The 21,684-nt window shown below is 41.6% G+C and overlaps 1 protein-coding gene across 2 annotated transcripts in view; it reads left to right on the forward strand.

Annotated features, from left to right (window-relative positions):
• The window catches only part of Gtf2e1 (general transcription factor IIE subunit 1), a 31,255-nt gene extending 11,207 nt beyond the window's left edge, over positions 1-20,048 (forward strand). For both annotated transcript variants that reach the window (XM_028894988.2, XM_028894987.2), the window contains exons 3-5: positions 10,920-11,121; positions 17,832-18,073; positions 18,585-20,048. In XM_028894988.2, coding sequence (XP_028750821.1) covers positions 10,920-11,121; positions 17,832-18,073; positions 18,585-19,009 — 869 coding nt within the window. In that variant the 3' untranslated portion in view covers positions 19,010-20,048. The remainder of the gene's footprint in view (positions 1-10,919; positions 11,122-17,831; positions 18,074-18,584) is intronic.
• Positions 20,049-21,684: the final 1,636 nt, after the last annotated feature.

Consider the following 21,684-nt stretch of genomic DNA (forward strand, 5'->3'; position numbering starts at 1 on the left):
ACACACAAAAGTTAGGGAAATCCCAAAGCTTCAGATTTCTTATTTTAAAATTCTGCTACTTTTAAATGATTTATTTTATTTTATTTTTTTTTTATTATTATTTTTTTTTGTTGTTGTTTTGTTTTTTCGAGACAGGGTTTCTCTGTGTAGCTTTGTGCCTTTCCTGGAGCTCACTTGGTAGCCCAGGCTGGCCTCGAACTCACAGAGATCCGCCTGACTCTGCCTCCCGAGTGCTGGGATTAAAGGCGTGCGCCACCAACGCCCGGCAGATTTATTTTATTTTTAATAATGCCTGTATGTGTCTGTGTGTGTGTAGGAGGTGGGGTATGTGCACATAAGGACAGTACTTGAGCAAGCCAGAAGGGGGTGTCAGCAACCCTGGAGTTGGAGTTACAGGGGGTTGTAAGCCACCCAGTGGTGTGGAAGCTAACAGCAAACTCAGCCTCTGCAAGAGCAGCAACTACTCTGAACCTTTGAACTATAGCTTTAGCCCCCAAATTCTGCTCCTTTTGGTCTTTTGTTTGCTTGTTTGTTTTGAGATGGGGTTTCACTATGTAGCCTTGGCTGGCCTGAAGCTTGCTTTGTAGACCAGCCCTGCCTCTACCTCTTGAGAGCTGAGATTTAAGTCATTTATGACCACGCCTGGATTTGTGATCAAGCCTGGCTTTTGATCTTGACAGTTTGAGAACTTTTTTTTTTTTTTTTTAATTTATATTTTATGTATGAATGCTCTGTATGTATACCTGCATGCCAGGAGAGGGCATCAGATCCTATTACAGATGGTTGTGAGCTACCATATGGTTGCTGGGAATTGAACTCAGGATCTCTGGAAGAGTAGCCAGTGCTCTTAACCACTGAGCCATCTCTCCAGCACCTAGAGCTCTATTTTTAAAATTTATTTTTGTATATTAATGCTGACATAAGAACTAACTTACATGTGAAGAGTTGCTTTTTAGTTTTGATTCTGGCATAATATTCAGTTGATTATTATCTTTCAAATATGTCAGAACCTCAGACTTCTTGTCTGTCCACCATATTTTGAGATGAACTTGATTGAAGCTTAGTTTAGAAAACGTATGGCAAGCTTTAGTAGTCATCTACGTACTATAGTTCATGTGCCATTTTTTTATCCCCCCCCCAGGCATGCTGCATTCCCCCCTCTTTATGATGAGTTCCAGAACGTAGGGATAGTTGATGGTTAAACTAGCTAAATGTCCATTTGTGGGCAAACAAAAGCCAGCTCCCTTGATAAATTCAGTTTAGGGGGAGGGATTGTATTTTGTATATCATCAGTACATTTAAGATCTTCTCAGTTCAAAAAATACTAAACCTACCGTATTTTGGCCTTTTATGTACACATTTATTTTTGTAGTTCCTGTTTGTTAAGGGATGGATTAATTTATTTTTATGATGGGTACACTACTTATGTTCCTGTCATGTGTGTTAGATAATAGTAATTATATTTTTCATCTATTTTCCCATATCCAATTAAACTGAAGCCATTTGCGTTAGGAAAGTAGTTTGAAAATTGGACAGAATTAAAAGTGACTTTTTGAGATATCAGTATTTGACTTAATATTTTGATATATGTATCCCCCTAAATGAACTCTTGTTTGTTTGTAACAAAGTAATGGGCAGTGTTTTGAAGAAGTAGGTAGTAGCCCGCCACTCCTAAAGAGTACCCAGGTCCTGGCAATTGTCCCCTCAGAACGCCCCCAAACCTCTATACTTGGAAGGCCGGTGTGCCAGACTTGGTAAGGTCTTTCGGATTTGGGACTGGTTTGCCCCACCCCAATTCACAGCAGCCATCTTACTTGTATCTTGTGAGCAGCAGGGCTCAGCTCACTGCCCAAGTGCCTTCCTCCCCCTCTTTGGAGTGTCCACTCATGTTCCTGTGGTATCAGAAATGACTCCCTTGAATTCCTCATGTAAGAAATGAAGCAGTATTCCCTTCTCCCATGGTTTCTTCTCTATCTTTCCCTTTTTCATGATACTTGTCCATAGTCGATGCTGTTTATTTATTATTTATTTCATCTTGACTACCTGCCAGTGAATACGAGCCTCAGGAAGACAGCTCAGAATAGGATGGGCTGGATTTAGGAAAGCATAAAGTGGAAAAGCCGTGGGACATCAGACCTGCTGTTTTTGGTTGAGGCTTCTGTGCAGTAGTCATGTGATCTTCTTTCTCCCTGTCCAGCCCTGAGGATGTGGGCTGCATCGTGACTCACTGCAGCACTGCACTTTATCAAAGTAGTTGGACCTATTTTGATTTTTAAATTTAACCTTTGTAATTTTTTTTTAAAAATTTAAATTTTTAAAACTTTTTAAATTTAAAAAAAAGTGAAGGAAAAGTGGCTAAATGCTCTGTCAGTCTGATGGACACCTTTGGTAGTTCTTTGACAGCGAGTCATGGACAGCGGTGTGTAGCCCTTTGATTGCCTGTCATTGAAGGAGGAGAGAGGCATGCGGTCTTCAGTAATTCATTGTCTGGGGATTTGACTCTTGCGGCCTTCTGTCCCTGAGTGTCATCAGTTGCTATCTCTGCCCCTTTTCTTGATTATGAATGTCCCAAGCACTCCATTGTCAAACGAGGATGCTAAACAGGCTTTTCATTTTGGTTTTGTTTGTACTTAATATTTCCTTGGCTGAATACTCCCTGGGTAGCATTAGGTAAAGCAAGTAACTTGTGAGAGGCAGGCAAGGTGCAGACTTGGCCCAGCATAATCAGCACTTACATTTTCTTCTGTTTCCTGACTTTTTTGACCTTTTTGGTTGTTTTTCTTTTACCCCTTTCATCCAGGTCCTTCTCTCCCACCTTCTCCACTCTGAATTCAGTTTTGATCTTTTCTTATATTTGGAAAGTGAACATGGTGTAGAAATTCCTTTCCCATTTTCTTTGAAGTGTGACTTGCCTTCATTACAGAGTGAGGACATTGCTGTACTATCAAATAGATGGTCCTAAACTCATTCTGAAATGCCTTTGTAAAAGTATCTCTTTCTCCCTACTTCAAGTGCCTATTTGCAACTGGATTTGCTTTGATCCTTCTAGCAAACACAATAGGTTAATGGTCAGCTAAGTAAATGCCAGCCATGTGATGAGCACTTAATGCTTGTTCAATTCTTTGATAGTTTCTTCCTTTCTCTAGCCCTTAAGAAGAGGACTTAAGCAAGTTTGATAGATAAGAGTTGGCAGAGATGTTAAGTTGGAGTAGGGTGTGTGATTTGGATTGGTACAGTGAGTTTAGTCTTTTCAATCAGACAAATTTGTGTTTTGAATCCAGGTTTAGTGGTTTTTGTTTTCAAGATGTAATCCAGTAAACTTAGTGTCTCTAAGCTTTTATTCTCGTATGTTTCAAACTTGAGCAATATTATTATTCAGACTTGCCTCTGATGAGTGAGTGCCTGGGAGTATTTATAAAGTAGCTTTCTTCGTTGATGGTTTGTGAGGACAGATGACCCCTTTCCTTGTCAGTCCCGTCATTGTCAAACTGCCACGGAATTGGTGTGGCTTGCATGTTCTCTCTAACACGGCTTGACTTCAGTATTTTTGCCCTGTGTTTGCTTGTTTGTTTGTTTGTTGGTTGGTTGGTTTATTCTTGTCTTTTCTGTGGAAAAGATGGAATGTGCACTGGGTTTGCAATTCCAGTGTCTTCTCCTGTACTTGGCAGTCTGTCCATACAGAGTGGTTTAGTCACATGAAGCGTTATCATTAATGACCTAATAGCAGCTTTCCACCAACCGTATACTGAATTCCTTGTGGAACTTTGAAGATTCATGTTCTTATTCCCCACTCCAGACCGGCTGGATCAGTGTTCCTGGATAGGGCTTGGGTATTTCTGCTGCTAGAGCAGATCAGCATTTTAAAATATTAGTTTCGATGCCCTATGTTCTTTCCCAAACCTTCCGGTGACTGAAGTCAGAGTCAGAGTAAAGCTTACTGTTTAAAGCACTCTTGCTATGACCCCGTTTGTCTTGTAAACCCCAGGGTCACCATTCTCTTTGATAACTACATTCTTACCAGACTGAAACTGCAGCTTACTACCTACTGATGATGATCCAGGCCAGCCTGTTTCCTTCCCCATATTTCCTTGGCCTCTGGAATAAACTTCTATCTTATAAGTCCTATCTCAGAAAAGCAGAGCTTTTTTTCATGGCCTTCTGATAAGCCTTCTCAGGCCTCAGCTAGAAGTCACATAGCTTCTTTGGACTCTAAAACACTAGTGTGTTTAATTCCTTCTTGCATTGGCCCTGATCATTTCGATCTCCAGGTAACTTGCTTCTCTGTTAAACCTTAAGCTTATTGGTGACAGGTTCTTTGTGAATATCTCACCACCACTCTTAGTATGTGTTGAATTTCTGTGCTCCCTCCCTCTCTCATAGTCCACCATCCTTTTTGATTTTGGAAAGCTGATTTGCATCTTTATAATGTATAGTAAAGTTCATAAAAATGATGTTGGTATGGTAAACTAGTGTGACATCATTTTCCATAAAATGTCACATTTCTTCATTCGGCTTTTGACAGGCTGCTCCTTATTTACAACTTCTGCTTTTGTGGTAATACAGGACTCAGATGTCAGTCTAACTTTCTCTGGAAATGTTTGCCAGATATGGTTAAAAGGGACAGTTTCCCCTAGGATTCTCTTGTTCACTCTGTCTTAGAAGTAGAGGTATTGACTGATCTTTTAAAAATCCTTTTTCAAGAATGGTTATATAGAAGCAGACTTAGGTAATAAGAGATCATTGTTTCTAGAGCAAAAAGTGCTTACTTAGTATAATAAAAATATTATCTTCCTCTAAAGCTTGCTTATTGACTACTCAGTATTTAGTGATTTAGTAGCTTTAATATATATATATTACATATAATATATCTGGGTTCCTTTTAACTTTAGGGTTTCTTTTCCTGTAACAAACCAACTCCATGTACAATTTTCACCTGGTCCTCTAATAAAGATGTAGGAACTGAGGCTCAAGGAACTAACTAAGTAATTATTGTTCATGGAAGTAATAGTAGCTAGCATCTGTACTTAAGCCAGTTCCTAAACTCCAGTTTCCTTTCAGTGATACAAGAGGGTCAGGTGGTAACTGCATACACTGGGTATGTGAACAAGAAAGAAACCCTAAAGCCAGGCCTGATGGTGCTCCCCCGTAATCTCCACGCTTGAGAAGTGGAGGCAGGAAGATCAGGAGTTCAGTGCCAGCCTTGGCTTACATACTGAGTTAAAGGCCAGCCTGGGTGGCATGAGACCCTATCTCAAACAAATAAACAAACAAAATCCTTAAACTTCAAAGGAAACTATAGTTTTTATAATGGGCTTAAATATGTGCATTTTTTGTTCTGGGAGATGATGTTATCTTTACAATATTGGATATTAAATAAACATATAAGCATAGAGAATTTTTTTTGTTTGTTTGTTTGTTTATACTGGGCAGTTTCATTCCAAAGAGAAACTATCTCTGCCTTTGAAGGCTTCAAAAAAGCCAGCTTCCATGAAACTATCGAATAACGTGTTAGCTTACAAAGTGAGTAAACTCTCAAATCCTTCATAGTTCTTGACAGTAATATAAAAACCACCCTTTTCAAACTACAAAATAGCCATTCTTTAAGTAACTCTTGCAAAATCTGGATGAGGTTAGCTAGAATTCAGATTTCATATATATATGTATATATATAATATATATATACACACACACACATACACATATATGTGTATGTGTGTGTGTCATTCTTTTCCTATTTTTTTTTTCATGAAAATCAATTTATTTAAGTTAATGGACTGGTACCCTGTGGTTCTCTTACAAAATGGTGATATGAACAGTGTGTTTACACACATGCTTGCAGGCATGTTCTTCCCCCCCCCCCCCCCCCCCGAAGTAACCCATAATTTTATTATAGGAGCTACATTAGCAAGCATGTTGATTTATTTACTTGAATCTGAATATATGTTGCCTTCAATAAAGAAATGGGAGGATTTGAGAGGACAGTTCTATTTCAATTTAGGTATGACATTTTTAGAGATAAGTAAGCTAATAAACTAAGTTGATAATAAAAACTGTATATTGTGCAGTGACACTCTCAAGGTCAGTGGAAAGACAGGGCTGTTGGGGTGACTAGGCCAGTGTTGAGATTTTAGGGAACGTTGCCGAGGGAGAGCCTTCTGGGATGCAGTGACTATAGGAAGAGCTGTCATATGTTAGGAGGTTGTTAGCTCTTTGATTGCCAGATTCTACCAGCGCCTCTTGCTGTTGTGTTAACATGTGAGGAGTGAGATGCCTTCCTTTAAAAGCAAAGGTCTATAAACTATTAAACTCGGTGACTTCTTCCAAAAGCACTTTTGGTTTTCTTTGATAGTCTCTAGATGACCATATTCCACCTGTCAACTTCAGGCCTGCATTGGTGTGGGTGTTCTTAGTTCAGCAGGTATTTGGAAGCTGTATATGACCTTGCTTTGCATGGCTTATTCTTGAGCTCCTCACATGTCTTGCATACATTATGTTTTTATGGAGAGGGGAGACAGCTGGGAACAATTAGTAATCAAAGCTGGTACACCATCGAGAACCTCTGAAGTCCTTGTCTTTTGGTAGCAGTCTGCTTTTCAGTTCTGGTTGACTTTGAAAAATTGGTCCTATATTATTTTCTTGAGACACCAGCCTGCCCTCTGCTTTTATTGTCTCTTGTTTTTATTTAGTTAATTGTTTGTTTGTTTGTTCGTTTTACATCCTGCCCTCAGTTTCCCCTCTCTCTTTAAGTGCTTCTTGACCATTTGGGATTGCTCTGTTGAAAATTTTCTGTTTAGGTCTGTACCCCATTTTTAAATTTGGATTATTTGCTTTGTTGATGTTAAGTTTCTTGAGTTCTTTTTATATTTTGGATATTAGCCCTTTGTTAGATGTGGAGTTGGCGAAAATAGTTTTCCATTCTGTAGGCTACCTTTTTGTCCTATTGACGGTATTGTTTGCCTTGTAGAAACTTTTGTTTTATGAGGTCCCATTTATTAATTGTTGATCTCAGTGTCTGCACTATTGGTAATCTGTCAGGAAGTTGTCTCCTGTGCAAATACATTCAAGGCTATTTCCCAGTTTCTCTTCTATCAGGCTCAGTGTATCTGGATTTGTGTTGAAATCTTTTATCCACTTTGACTTGAGTTTTGTGCATGGTGATAGATATGGATCTATTTGCATTCTTCTACATGTTGACATCCAGTTATACCAGCAGCATTTGTTGAAGATGCTTTCTTTTTTCCATTGTATGACTTTGGCTTCTTTGTTGAAAATCAAGTGTCCATAGGTGTGGGGATTTACTTCTGGGTCTTTGATTCGAATCCATTGATCCACCTGTCTGTTTTTATGCCACCAGTGGTTTTTATTACTCTAGCTCTGCAGTAGAGCTTGAAATCAGGATGGTGATAACCTCCCGAAGTTCTTTTATTGTTACAGGATTGTTTTAGTTATCCTGCGTTTTTTTGTTTTTTACATATGAAGTTGCCATCTCTTGTTTTAAGGATCGTTCTTGCCTTGAGTTTGTACCTTAATTCTTATACTTGCTCTCCTGAATCTCTTTGAATACTGTGATCTTCTTGGGCATTAGTTACCACTCCTGTGTTTTGTACTCTCACATCTAATTTTCTAGTCTGATCGCCTCTCTTGTACTTTCAGTAGTTGTAATAAGTGGGCTTCTAAAACATCTGTTTTCACAGCCAATGAATAGCATGTATTCAAATATCCAAAAGCAACCAATCTTCTTTATCAAAAAAGAAAAAGAAAATTACTCATTTTTTAACGTTGCTAAATGATAGCCTTGTCCAGTTGATTATTCTAATGTCTTTTGCATGTACATGTTGGTTTGTATGCAGGAGCATGCAGCCTGTAGTGTTGGTTCCTCAGATGCTGTCTTTTTTATTTTATTTTATTTTTAAAGTCACAGCGTCTCCCTGGCCTGGTACTTGCCTAGTAGACTAGGCAGCCTGGTCATTGAGCCTTAGGGAATCTGCCTGTCTCTCCAGTACTGGAATTATAAGTACATGTTACACGCCCTTCTTTTTCTTTTCTAAACCTGGGTTATGGGGTTGAGCTCAGGTCCTCATGTTTTCAATGTAAGCACTTTGCCTACTGTCTGAGCTGTCCTACCAGCCCTGATTACTCCAGAATCTTTGTGCTGCTCTCTACTCAGAAGTGCATATAGCAGACAATTCAATTTATGCATGCTTTCTATAGCAAGAGGAACTACATGTCAAGAGGTGTGATTAACTGTTTTAGTGGCATGGTGTTTGAGAGATGTTGCTTGGATTCTAATGGCTCCCTTGGGGGAGGTGGTGAGAAGGTGAGGCGTCAACAACACAGACACTGGGAGTCTGTTGAAAGCAAATAATGAACTCATTTATTCAACAACAGGGAAAGCCTTATATACTCTCCTCCCAGTACCCAGTCTGTGTGGTCATCCCTCATTGTCTAGGCATGATCAGGAACTCTTTACAGTGACTGTTGCTAGGTCCTCAGGCAGACTTGGCATGATCAGAAACTCTGGCACCTACTAGGAACTCTGACAGCAACTGTTGCTAGGCCTTCAGGCAGACTCTGCAAGATCAGGAACTCTGACATTGACCAGGAACTCTTGACAGCTCCTGTTGGTGGGCCCCCAGGCAGACTCCAGGTTGGCTCTTAAGGAGTACATTATGTGCATGCCTTGGCTACTGGTCTGAGCTAATTTCCTCGATGCTGTGGGCCTGTCCTACTACAGAGAGACTTTGGCAATTTTCTAGAGGATTCAAAAAATGGGCTTATATGTTTGTTGACTGGCCCAGTGGGTAAAGGCACCTATGTCCAAGCCTGAGAATCTAAGTTTGACCCGTGGGACCTACATTCAGGGTTGGAAGAGAAAGCTGACTATTGTACACTTACACTATGTATGTGTGTGTTCACACACATACACACTCACACACTAGAATAAATCTCACTTAAAATGTTAAAGAAAAATGGGAGTAATTCTGATTGGGTGTATTAATAAATCTTACATATATGGCTAGACTAGCAAAAGGGTAAACTGATTGGTAAAGAGTTAGTAGTAGCTTAGGTTCACTGGAAATTGTTCATGGTTCTGCAGAGGCCATGTCTATCTATGAGGCAGGCTTCTGCAGAGCTTGGCTTTGACTCACTTATGTGATGGTTACATGGGATGTGAGATTCTTTCTGACAAACAAGCCAGCCTAGCTCTGAGCATTGGGCTGCCTCCCAGCTTTGAGGGGCTGTCTTACCCTAGAAAATTAGGACGAGTAATGTTCTAGAAGTGATATGTGATCAAAGCATTCACTTATTCTTGGCCATGGGGGTGGGAGGCATGGAAACGTATTCAATTGGGAACATGTCTGGAGGATTTGGTGTCATACTGAAATAGAAATGCCTAGTTTGTTTATTCTGTTACCGGGGAAGAGAGGGGAGGAGGGGATAGTCCTTGTTATGTGCTCTGCACTAGTACTTAATTATCATCCTTAATCCCTCAGGTAAGTTCTGTAGGAAAGGAAGAATGCATGTCTGGGAGTAAGGGCCAAACTGGAAATGCACATCTGGTAGACTTTATGTAATAAGACATTAGTTTAACATCATAGTTGAGCTGATTTGATTCCTCCCCATCACCCCAGCTAGTTGGGTGACCTTGATGCTACACGGTACTTAGTAAACACTCAAGGTACAACAGTTAAAGGTACTGTTACTTTCTTGTGTTAGCTGTATGACTTTGGACAAATTATGAATTCCTTGAGAGCCATAGTTCTGCTAGCTCTTTCCAGAATTAGGGTATAGATCAAAAAATGCAAGGGAGTATTTTAAAAGCAGCACTGTGTAAATAACGTAATAGTTAATCACAGGTGTTTATGACTGGATTATAATGTTTTGGGACCAAATTTTACAGTGTCTTGATATTATTTTGCAGGTGTTAGCGATTGGGCTATCAAATAGACTTTCGACCAGGAGGATAGGGTACTAACTAGTGTGGTACTGGGACTTGGAGGGGAGGAGAGCCTAGAGATCAAGAAGCATGCTTATAAAGGCTGTTGTAAGCTACACGGGGTGGGGGGGGGCACACTTAGTAAATGACAGCAGTGATGAGAAGCTAGACATTGTGAAATCACTGCAGTTCTCTGTTGACTGTAAGGGATATGAAAACAAAAAGAGGTTTCTTGAACTTTTTTTGAGATTGACTTGAATACATATCTTTAAGTATAACTGATTTATAAACGTGAAACAAGAGTCCTTAAAGAGGTAGCCATTGGTTGAGAGCACTCTGATGCCTGTGTGGAGGGTCAGAGTTTAGTTTCCAGGACCTCCTCCATCAGGCAGCTCACAGCCTCCTGTTACTTAAGCTTCAGGGATTCCTTACTGTCTTCTGACCTTGCAGGCACCTGTACGTGTGTGTGCGCGCCGGCGCGCGCGCACAAACACACAATTAAAAAATAACTTCTAAAAAAAAAACCAAATAAAAGAAATAGCCCTTTGACAATGCCTAGGACCCTGAAAAGCTTTTAGTTTTAGGTATTTATTTTGCCTTTTCTAAACTAATAATCCAAATGTGTAATTTATGAAGAAAGCTTTTGGAAAAGGGTACAAATTCAGTACTAACTTGTGTAAATAATTAGCTGTAAGTTAAAATAAATATAACTATTTTAGAAATGCTGTGATTTTTAGAAACTGCTATTAGGGATGAAATTTTGAAATGTATGAAATGGTGAGCATATATAAAGATGGACAGATCTGTGGTAAATGTGACAGAAAATTGTAGAATCTAGATGGTAGGTACATAGATAATCAGTGTGCAATTCTTCCCACATTTTTGTGTGTGGAAGTTTTACTAAAACATTGGTGGAGGCATGGAACTAAGGCTTATCTGGATGATTTCCCTCTTCTGACCTGAGACTTGATGTTTTTTGTAGGAACTTTCCGCTGTACCTTTTGCCACACAGAGGTAGAAGAAGATGAGTCAGCAATGCCCAAAAAAGATGCTCGCACACTTTTGGCAAGATTTAATGAACAAATTGAGCCCATTTATGCATTGCTTCGAGAGACAGAGGATGTCAACTTGGCCTATGAGATACTTGAACCAGAACCCACAGAAATCCCAGCCCTGAAGCAAAGGTGAGTGGAAGCCTGGGCCTTGCTTGACCTTTTACACTTTGCATTGGTTTCGTTTTGGAGGGCTAGAGTGAATACTCTAGAGACTAAAGACTGAGGTGTCACAGAGGTTCTAAGTTCTGCTGTGCTTCTCTTATTAACTTGTGCCATAATCAGATTTGTTGGTACTGAATGCAGTAGAATGTAGGCCTGTGGCAAAAATCTTTAGTCAGATTTCACCTCAGCCACTCCTGGTTGGGCCTGCAGCACTCGGCCAATTGGTAGCTAATCTGAAATTAGTTGTGCCTCTTGAGAATATTTGAATTTTCCTAGTCACCTTTTTTTTTTTTTTTTTTTTTATTTTTTTCATAATTCTTTTGGTTCTTCAAGACAGGGTTTCACTGTGTAGCTCTGGCTGGCCTGGAACCAGGCTGGCCTCAAACTCAAGAGATCCACCTGCTTCTGCCTCCCAAGTGCCAGCATTAAAGGTGTGCACCACCGCCTGGCTCGTAGTCAACTTTTAAAGGCCAAAATTCTTCCAGGAGTACAGCAGTTTCCTATAGATTTTTGTTTGCTTTTTTATTAGTATGTATGTTTTGTGATAGCCTTTGCATACATACTTTGTTTTTGTTTGTTGGTCCTCCTCCCTGATTTCTCCCCCATGCCCCTGCCTCCACTCCCAGCCCCCCTTACACCGTGACATCCCACACAGTCCGGTCTTGTTCCCACTTGGATGTCACAGTTATTTCATTCTCTGCTACCCCAGACACACACCACTCGTGCCCCAGACACACACCACTCATGCCCCAGACACACACCACTTGTACCCCAGACACAAACCATTCGTGCCCCAGACACACACCACTCGTGCCTCAAAACCTTTTCCCTTTCCTAGCTTTGTTCTCTCTAATTCCATGACCTGTACCTACATGTACCCTCACATGCACACATGCATGACTTAAAAGCTAGGGTTTGTGTATGAGTGAGAACATGGAGCATGTTATTTTATTCTTCTGAAACATTTTGAACACACTGTGAGCTAATACTGCTAACAGTGGCTGCTTCCTCTTTCTTCAGTGTGCTGTAGTGTTTGAATTGCTAGGCAGGCTTAATTCTTCCATGCCATGAAAAGTCATTATCTTTTAAAAGATGTATTTACTTTTAGCTTATGTGTGAGTATTTTGTCTGCATCTATGGCTGGTGCCCACAGAGGTCAGAAGAAGGTGTCAGGTCCCCTGGAACTGAAATTGCAGATAGTTGTGAGCCACCCTGTGGGTGCTGGAGAGTGAACCCAGGTTCTCTGCAAGAACAGCAAATGCCTTTAACCTGTGAGCCTTCTCTAGCCCACAGGAGTTACTGTGTTACTTTTCAAGATGCCTAAGTGAGAGCTGGTGTCAGGGAGTGTTCTCTTGTTCTACTCTGTCCTTGTTTCCTCCTTTCTGATACCGAGGTGAATTCAGACCCACCGACCTGCTCTTGTGTTTGTGTGGGGTTCTTGAGCTTCTGTTCCATCTTTATTTTTTATTGAAAATAGATTTTCATTCATACTATATATTCTGATTCTGGTTTCCCCTCCTCCAACTCCTCTAAGTCCTTCCCACTTCCGCACTCACACAAATCCACAGTTTCTTTTTCTCAGTAGAAAACATAGGCATCTAAATAATAATAATAATAATAATATAATAAGAACAGATAAACCAGAATAGGACAAAACAAACATAAAAAAGAGCCAAAGAAAAGGCACAAGAAATACATACAGATGCTGAGACACACATATTCACACACATAGAAAATTCATAAAGCAAAATTGGAAACCATGATATATAAGCAAAGAGAAAAGAGGGTAGGGGGAAAGCCCAGAGAAAGCATTCTCAGGAAAAACAAAAACAAAAAACCTCCCAAAATATCATTGAGTTCATTTTGTGTTGGCCATCTACCGCTGGGCATGGGGCCTGCCCTTAGGTGTGGTTTATATACCCAGTGAGGTTCCATTGGAGAAAACTAATTTTCCCTTAGTGAATAATTATCAATTGGAGATAGTTTCTGGATTAAAGATGGGGGCATGTGTCCAATTCCCCTCTCAGCATCGAGACTCCATCTGGGTTGGCCCTATGCATGCTGCTACAGTCTCTGAGTTTACATGTGAGTTGGTATTGCTGTGTCTAAAGGCCTGTTTCCTTGTTGTCTTTTATCCCCATCGACTCTTGCAGTTTTTCTGCCTCATCTCTACAGAGTTCCCTCATCACTGAGGGGAGGGGTTTAATGAAGACAACCTATCTAGGACTGAGTGTTCCAAGATCTCTCACTCTCTGCACTTTATCCAGCTGTGGGTCTCTATATTGTTCCCATCTCCTGTAGGAGGAAGCTTCTCTGATGATGACTGAGCAAGACATTTATCTCTGAGTATAGCAGAATGACATTAGGAGTCATTTTATTATTACAGTCCTTTAGCAGAACAGTAGTATTTGGTTTTCTGCTAGACCCATGACCTATCTAGTCTCAGATCCTTGGCCACCAGGGCAGTGTTGGTCATTTCTTCCATCTCATGGAGTGGGCCTTCTATCCAATCAGGTAGTGGTTGGTTACTTCATGGAGTGGGCCTTCAATCCAGTCAGGTAGTGGTTGGTTACTTCATGGAGTGGGCCTTCAATCCAATCAGGAAGTGGTTGGTTACTTCATGGAGTGGGCCTTCAATCCAGTCAGGTAGTGGTTGGTTACTTCATGGAGTGGGCCTTCAATCCAGTCAGGTAGTGGTTGGTTACTTCCACAGCTCAGGTACCACTATTGCACCAGTGCATCTTGCAGGCAGTCACCGTTGCAGATTTCAGGGTTTGTAGCTGGGCTGGTGTTTACCTTTCTCCTCTGGTTATGTGCAGGGTCCCTTCCAGCACCATCAACACCAGTCAGTAGTGACCAAGGCTCTAGATAAGCACCAGTTTGCCTCCTCTGTCACAGTGAGTTCTGTAGACATTGTCTTCAGCAGTAAAGCCTTACCATTTTGTGGAGAGCAACCTAAATAGCCTTGGCAGTAGCCTGGATTGCTTGGGGGGAGGGTTCCCATGGGACCCCTTTGGCCAACTCAATTAGATATAACCTGTTCTCAGCACTAAGGTTTTATTTGGTGGCAAGAAATGTCTAGTTGGAGCTTTGTCTCCCTGTTACTTGGTAACTCCATTTAGACTTCTTTCATATACGGATATAATTTAAGAAGCTCCCAGGGGGTGGTGGCGCACACCTTTAATCCCAGCACTCATGAGGCAGAGGCAGGCGGATCTCTGAGTTTGAGGCCAGCCTGGCCTACAGAGTGAGTTATAGGATAGCCCAGGGCTACACAGAGAAACTCAGTCTCAAAAAGAAAAGAGAGAGAGAGAAAAACTGTATTAGGTTTCTATACAACTCCTCAAATGGCTCTGAGTTTTAGTTGTCCCTCTGTATTTTCTTCTTACTCCTTCTTCCCTTGCCCTCCCCATTTGATCTTCCCTTTTCAGTCCACCCACACTCCCCTGTCCATCCATTACTATCTGTTCTATTTCCTCTTCCTAGGGAGCTCGCACTCCCCACCCTCCAGTCCCCTGCTCTGTACCTAACTTCCATGGTTATGTGATTGCAGGCTGCTTACCAAAGACCTAACAGTTAACACCCACATACATAGAAGCGAACACATACCATGTTTGTCTTTTGGGTCTGGGTTGCCTGCCCCAGCATGGTTTTTTTCTAGTGGAGCTTCTTTTTTTTCTTTTTTAATTCTGTTATTTACTGTTAAATAGTGAGTCCTGAGCTAATTGCATTTCTTTCCAGTTGTACGGAGAATTCTGTAACTTTATCAGTTATTGTGAGCTAACCTTAACACCATGTGTCAGTCAGGATGCCTTTGCCTGTGATAACTTGTCTTCTGTGACCAGAGGCTCTGACTTAGTACAGTTCATAACTCAGTTGCACACCGAGGGTCTAGATTTCTTTCTCCATCTCTGTTCTCCCCTGTTGCATTGCCCTCTTAGGACTATGAGGGGAACTCCCCTAAGGCAGCCATCTGTGTTCTGATTACCTGCAGATGAAAGTAGCCAAGTGCAGAGAAGATGGCATTCTTTCCTGGTGTCTTATTTTAAAGTAGAACTAAAGAAACATTCCTGGAAAACACCCTTCATCTTATCTGTTTTTTGTCTTACTGGCTAGAATTACTTTGTATATTTATTTTAAACCAATATCCAATAAGGGGGATGAAATTTCATGATTGGTACTCAAACCAGCTAAATTTTACTTTGACTGGGGAAGTTCCAAGTTCTTTGGAGCAACTAGCCATTAATATTTAAATAAAAATGATAAACAAAAATCGAGAGTCATGATTAGTAGGGAAATATTACCATCCACATCACAGGCATTCTCATGTTTAACTCAGTAAGTTAACCCATTGATGAGGTGCAGACACTTACTGTTATTTAGTTGATGCCCCAAATAAAATCTACCTTGAATTTCTGTTTAAAAAAAAAAAAAAAAAAAACACTGAAAATAAGATTTTAAGGATGACCGTCTTCATTCATTCTGGTTATTATTTCTATTTTTCTTGTCTTTCTTTCTTCAAAGTACCTCTTTTGACTGCATGAGATAGTCTTCAAAGTTAGCCCACTGATGCTGTGTTTGGGAGTACGTATAAACGAGAGTTGATAAAGACAGATAATAACGATAATAAAGTAAAGACAGGTCCACGCTAGAGCAGTGTGCCTTCCTTCTCTCTCCTGACTGGATTTAGCTGACTCTGGAAGCAACATTTGGAGGCAGGTAGAAGAAGCAGGCTACACACAGCGGGATGAAGATGTTGGCTGAGGACAGACACAGCACTGAAAGGAGCTGGGGAGACAGCATGTAGTGTGAGCACAAAACCAGAAGTGGAGCAGGATGAGAAAAATGAAAGGAACATGATTGCTAAGGGAGACAATCAGATCGCAGTAAAGGCGGCTTCACAGGTGGGGAGGGAGAGTGTCTAGCGACAGATACGGCCAAATTGAGACGAGTGGTAAACCATGCAAAAAGTACAGAAAGGAACAGAAGGAAGAAGGTACAAGTGCTTGCAACTGTAGCATGAGACACCAAAGAAAGCGAGATGGAAAGATGGAGTGGATATATTTGGGCAGATCCAGAGTGGGAGCAAGGAGACAATCGGAAGGAGTTAAAGTATTGAGACCAGATAGAACCGATGCCAGGAAGAAAGACTGTGGGCACGAATGGTAGAGCGTATCCCTGGGTGCAGGCAGGATGATGAAGAGAATGTGGAGACAGTAGCTGCAAAGTGTGCGTTAAATAACTGGAAGGAGCTTGGTACTTGGTTTCAAAGTCTAGTACAGAAGCAGGAAGGAGGGATGAGACAAGCCTTTAGAGAGAGGATGGTCAGAAACACAGAGTTGTAAGAGACGTATAGCCAGCCAGCTAGATTCTTGGACACAGACACATCAGAGGAACCTCAGCTCAGCATGTGACGGACAGTCCAAGGAGCTTTGAAGTGTTGAGAGAGAGAGAAAGGGAGAGGGAGGGGGAGAGGGAGAGAGAGAGAGAGAGAGAGAGAGAGAGAGAGAGAGAGAGAGAGAGAGAGAGAGAGAGAACACAACTTAGTGAGCAGAACAAGGACAGTGGTTCCTAGTGGCTCCCTAGAGAGGGAGAAAGATTAATGAAAATGTTGGTCAGATTTAGGATGAGCTGGTTTCCAAAAGGATAACAGAATGCAGGAAAATGATTTAGAGAACTGTGAGAGAAGTCGAGGGAAATCATAAGGTCTAGAGTACCTGTGGGCACTGGAAAAACATCACAAAAGGTATGGAGTGAGCAGGTAGTTCAGGAAACGTGATGGCTTGTGGGGTGAACCTCTAAGCAGGTACATTAGAGACAAGTCTGTATAGATCGAGATTGAAAACTTTAAAGCAGGGAAAATAGGAAGCAGAGGGAGAAGGCAAACTTGGCTTAGCTCATAGAAATGGGGCAGCCAGGTGATTGGAGGAAGAGGGAACCTTCCATCAGGCAAGGAAGGCCATAGAGGTAAAGAGCAAACCAGACCAGGAAACAGATCAGAATCCCTGTTGGGGGAAAATGGCTGGACAGATCATCAGTATGGTTGTAGAAATAGAAAGATGCAGCTGGATAGAGAAGGGACTGCATTCTGAAGAGTGTTCTGCTCACTCAGTGGCGGGGGGTGGGGGGGGGGTGGGGGGGTGGGGTGGGGGGGGAATATGGGCATGGGATGGGATTGTTAATTCTAAGTTGAGGTCTGGCCCTGTAGAGTAATTGCCTAACTTTGCCCATGGTCACACAAAACCACCCTAGATTAAAGTTAAACTACAGAAAATCTTTTTAAGATACAATCTTTATTTTGTTTTGTTTTAAACAAAATCTTCATGGAAGGTATGACTGGGAGCTGTTTGGCCAGACTGGTATCTTTAAGTAGACTTTCACTGTCCTTCTCCTCTTTCATACAAATTAATGGACATGTAACAGTCTCTGAAATGTTGGTTCTTCATGTGTGTGAGAGGGTACAGTGTTTGCAGAACTTAAGTATGATGGAATCCATCCAGCTTTCACCTTGGGTTAGAGAAGAGCTTTCTGAGAGTTGTTGATGCGTGCCTGCTGGGTTGCTAGGTAGCTTTTGTTTAAATGACTGCTGCATTAGCCCTCTCTCTAGCTGTCCTTCATGTTCAATGCCCAGACCGTAACTTTTCTTCTTCTTGTTCCTCTCTAATTTTTTTCTACAGCAAGGACCGAGCCGCAACTGCTACTGGAGCTGCTGGTCTGGCGGGTGGGCACCACCGGGAAGCCTGGACCAGCAAAGGCCCCTCCTATGAGGACTTATATACTCAGAATGTTGTCATTAATATGGATGACCAAGATGACGTTCATCGCACCTCACTGGAGGGGAAATCTGCCAAAGAAAGGCCCATTTGGTTGAGAGAAAGCACTGTCCAAGGGGCATACAGTTCTGAGGACATGAAGGAAGGTAAGAGTGAGAAGTCAGTAAGATGGGTATGTCCTGGATTGGTGGAAAATTAAATTGGCTTGGAAGGCCTCTGGCTTTTACTCTGGGCCAGGTGAAGGGCTGTGACCTCATTCCCTGTTATAGCAGCTACCATACTTGGTCCTCTTGGCATTATCCCACACATTCTTACCCAGTCTTAGAAGGTACACCTTTTGTCCTAAAATTTAGAAATTGAAAAATTTGCTCAAAATAGTACAGCTTGTGTGGGGGAAGGAGAGAATTCGTATCCATGTAAACTTAGTAAACCTGTAAATTCCATGTTCTTAGTCATTGTGCTACTTAAGCTTTAGTTTTTAAGAAACATTTTAGATATTCTGTAGAACAGCAGCTCAGAAAATGGAATCAGTGAAGTCTGTGTTATGTTATTTATCAGTTTAAACATAACACACTGAAGGTCTAGTTTTCATTAGTTACAGGAGAATGAATGCTCCTCGTGTTTAAGGATGGTGACTTTCTGGGGTTTGACTTCCAGGTGGCCTCGATATGGACACATTTCAGGAGCGCGAGGAGGCCCGTGCAGGACCTGATGACAACGAGGAGGTCATGCGGGCTCTGCTCATTCATGAGAAAAAGACGTCTTCTGTGACAGCCGCCTCGGTGGGAGCAGCCGCTCCAGTGACCGCCGCCAATGGCAGCGATTCGGAGAGCGAGACCAGTGAGTCGGATGAGGACTCCCCACCCCGGCCGGCAGCTGTGGCCAGTCATCATCGGGACGAGGATGAGGAAGACGATGAGTTTGAGGAAGTAGCCGATGACCCCGTTGTCATGGTGGCTGGCTGCCCGTTCTCCTACAGTGAAGTTAGCCAACGGCCCGAGCTGGTGGCCCAGATGACACCAGAGGAGAAGGAAGCATACATCGCCATGGGTCAGCGCATGTTCGAGGACCTCTTTGAGTGAGCTCTCTTGCTCTCCCCTCGTCCTGTCAGCTCATTTCAGAGAGAAACTCCCACCAAGTGCTTCAGTGGCTTCCTGCCCCTTGATGGAAAGCACCTAGTAATCTAGTACAAAAGCATAATAGGAGAGCACGTTGGCTTGTTTGTTTTGGTTTTGTTTTAATGTCAGAAACTTTGAAGAAAGGTAGGTGGGCTATAAGTATTCCCTTCCCTCTTCTTACTAAAGTATTATTATTTTTCTGTAATTCCTTATCTAATTGTTTCCCTTCATTCTGAAGACCTATTTCTCTCACTGTTTACCTACAGACCCTAGGATGAACTTCCCCTAGTATAAGTGTTTTCTGGTCAAGCATCTGAAAAAATTCCTTGTCCTGCCAACCAAAGCAGTTTACCAAGAAGCAAATCACTGGTAGGGGTGCCCCAAACACTTCATCTTTCCTCCAGATTGAGTAAGGAGTGAGAGTGCAGGAGACAGAGAGAAGTGAGAGGAGAGCATCCCCACGTGCCCAGGGTTACAGGCTGTGTAGACCCTCATGAAGAAGTGAGAGAGAGCACCCACAAGGACGAAGAGTCTGTGTCTAGGACTGAAGAACTGAGATCGTGGGGACGGTGCCTTAGAACTGACCCAGTGTGCTCTGTAAACCCGCCATGTGAAGCTGAGCCTGGTCGCACTTCCCTCCTGGTCTAGAGGCCTCTTGCCAGTGCTCTCAGTTAAGGAGCCATTCCAGTAGGAAGCAGTAGAGAGTTGTTGATGGCTCCACTCTCCCTCGCCGTCTTCTAAACACATCAGAGCCCTTTGTCAGACATTGTGTTCTAGTGCCTCCACTGTGTTGTTGGGCATCGTAGCTCAAGGATCGGAGTCATGGAGCATGGTGTTATCCTTGAAGGCAGAACTTTAAAGATAAAGGGCTTTCATCTACAACTATTACATTTTGCAGTATTTTCTCTTCCATTGTGACTTTTAATTATCATTTTGTAGTCTGTGTGTGAAGCAAAGAGCATTGTAGAGTATCTGAGCCTTGTATAAAGTGATGATTCATTTACCTGGTTGTTGGATGACTGAATATTGACAGTCTACTTATTGTTTAAAATTTGTTAATTTCTAGCTCTAACATCTTGGAGCATAACTAGAATGTATACTCTTCCCATTTAAAGATGTCAGAGACTTCTGGCCATCTAATATCATAGGTGCAATTGGATGCCAACTAAACTTTTTGTGGGGGGGCAATGAATTGCCCTAAAATACCTTTTATGTGTTTATCTTTTAAACACATGAACTGTTCAACTTTTAATTTTTTTTAAACTTTCATGGTTCTAGAAAGATGTTACTTTTTAAAACATGATTAATGTTTAAAATATGTTCTTTGTTGCATTTTATATGAGTATGTGTATGAGTGTGCTTTTCTATTGTGGAAAAATGTATTAATAAAACTCATTAAAGCAGTGTTTGAATTAGACTAGAGAGATGGTTGTAATCACTGAATGTGCAATAATCAGGAACTAAATATTTTCCAAGGAAAATACAGTCCTTCATAAGAAGGCATTAGGAAGAAAAGGTATCCATCCATATTGAGTTTCATGTAAAAGGATTCACATTTTCTGGTACTGTTTGCAAGACACTTTCTTAGCTGTTTTATTTGACTGAGCATTTGGAACAAACATGAATCAGGGATGGTGTGTGTGAGTGAAAATACTGGGAATGGGATTTGCAGTAATCTCAGTGTGTTACACAGTAGAAGAGATCCCCATTTTAGAAAATAGCACATGGATAATGGATTATATGTAGAAATAGTGGAATGACAAAAGCAAATTCTGTGTTAATGCTAAGATTTTTAGGTGCATTCTTTTTCTCATATTTAAAGCCCAGCTTAATCAAATTAAAAGAATAAGACAGTATAGTTTAATATGTAAATTTTTGACTATTGCCTCTATATTTCAATAACGTGTGTAACCTCAGGAGAGCCTGCTCTTATTCTGTCAGACAGAAATGTTTATCTTAAGCTGCTCAGTAACTTGTTAAGAGAAGCCAATTAGTGACAGAACACCAAAAATGGGAGTGCTGCCAACTGAAGCTCTAGTGAGGGCCAATCTAGCCCCATAGGTGGCAAACACATGTAGTAACATGTAGTAAAGAGGGACCCCAGGATATTAGGAATTATTGCCACCCGCGGCATATGGTGAAGGGTAGGCAGGAACACAATTTCTCTGACCGTGCTTGGCTGGCTTATCATCATGCCCATGTGAGCCGTCCATGTAGCCTGACTTCCGTTGCCCTTAAGATGCTCATGGAACTCTTAACATGGAAGATTACTTCTAGTGTCATTTCTTTGGGAAGCCACCTCTCCTTTGAGGGGAGGGGAGCAAGGGGCTTCTATTCTTTGTCCCTACCTCTCTGCTACCCTGGTTTCTCCATCTGTACTGCTCCTGGGTTCCATTAACATCAGGCTGTGCTATAGCGAATCTTCACTGGGGGATGGAGGCGGGAGGAATCAGGAAGAGGGGGAGGGGATTATGTCCTTTTCTTTAAGAATCTCTCAGCCATTCTCAGAGGTTCTGCCATCAAGTTTAACTAAAGTTGCAGCTTTCTTTTTTCTTTCCACATCATTCATTTTCCCAAAGGCCTTAGAAAGTTTTCATGTGTTTAAGTTATTCTGTTCCTTTCAAATGGTTGCCTTTATA

The sequence above is a fragment of the Peromyscus leucopus genome, chromosome 12 (assembly GCF_004664715.2).
Source record: "Peromyscus leucopus breed LL Stock chromosome 12, UCI_PerLeu_2.1, whole genome shotgun sequence".
NCBI classification, from domain to species: Eukaryota; Metazoa; Chordata; class Mammalia; order Rodentia; family Cricetidae; genus Peromyscus; species Peromyscus leucopus.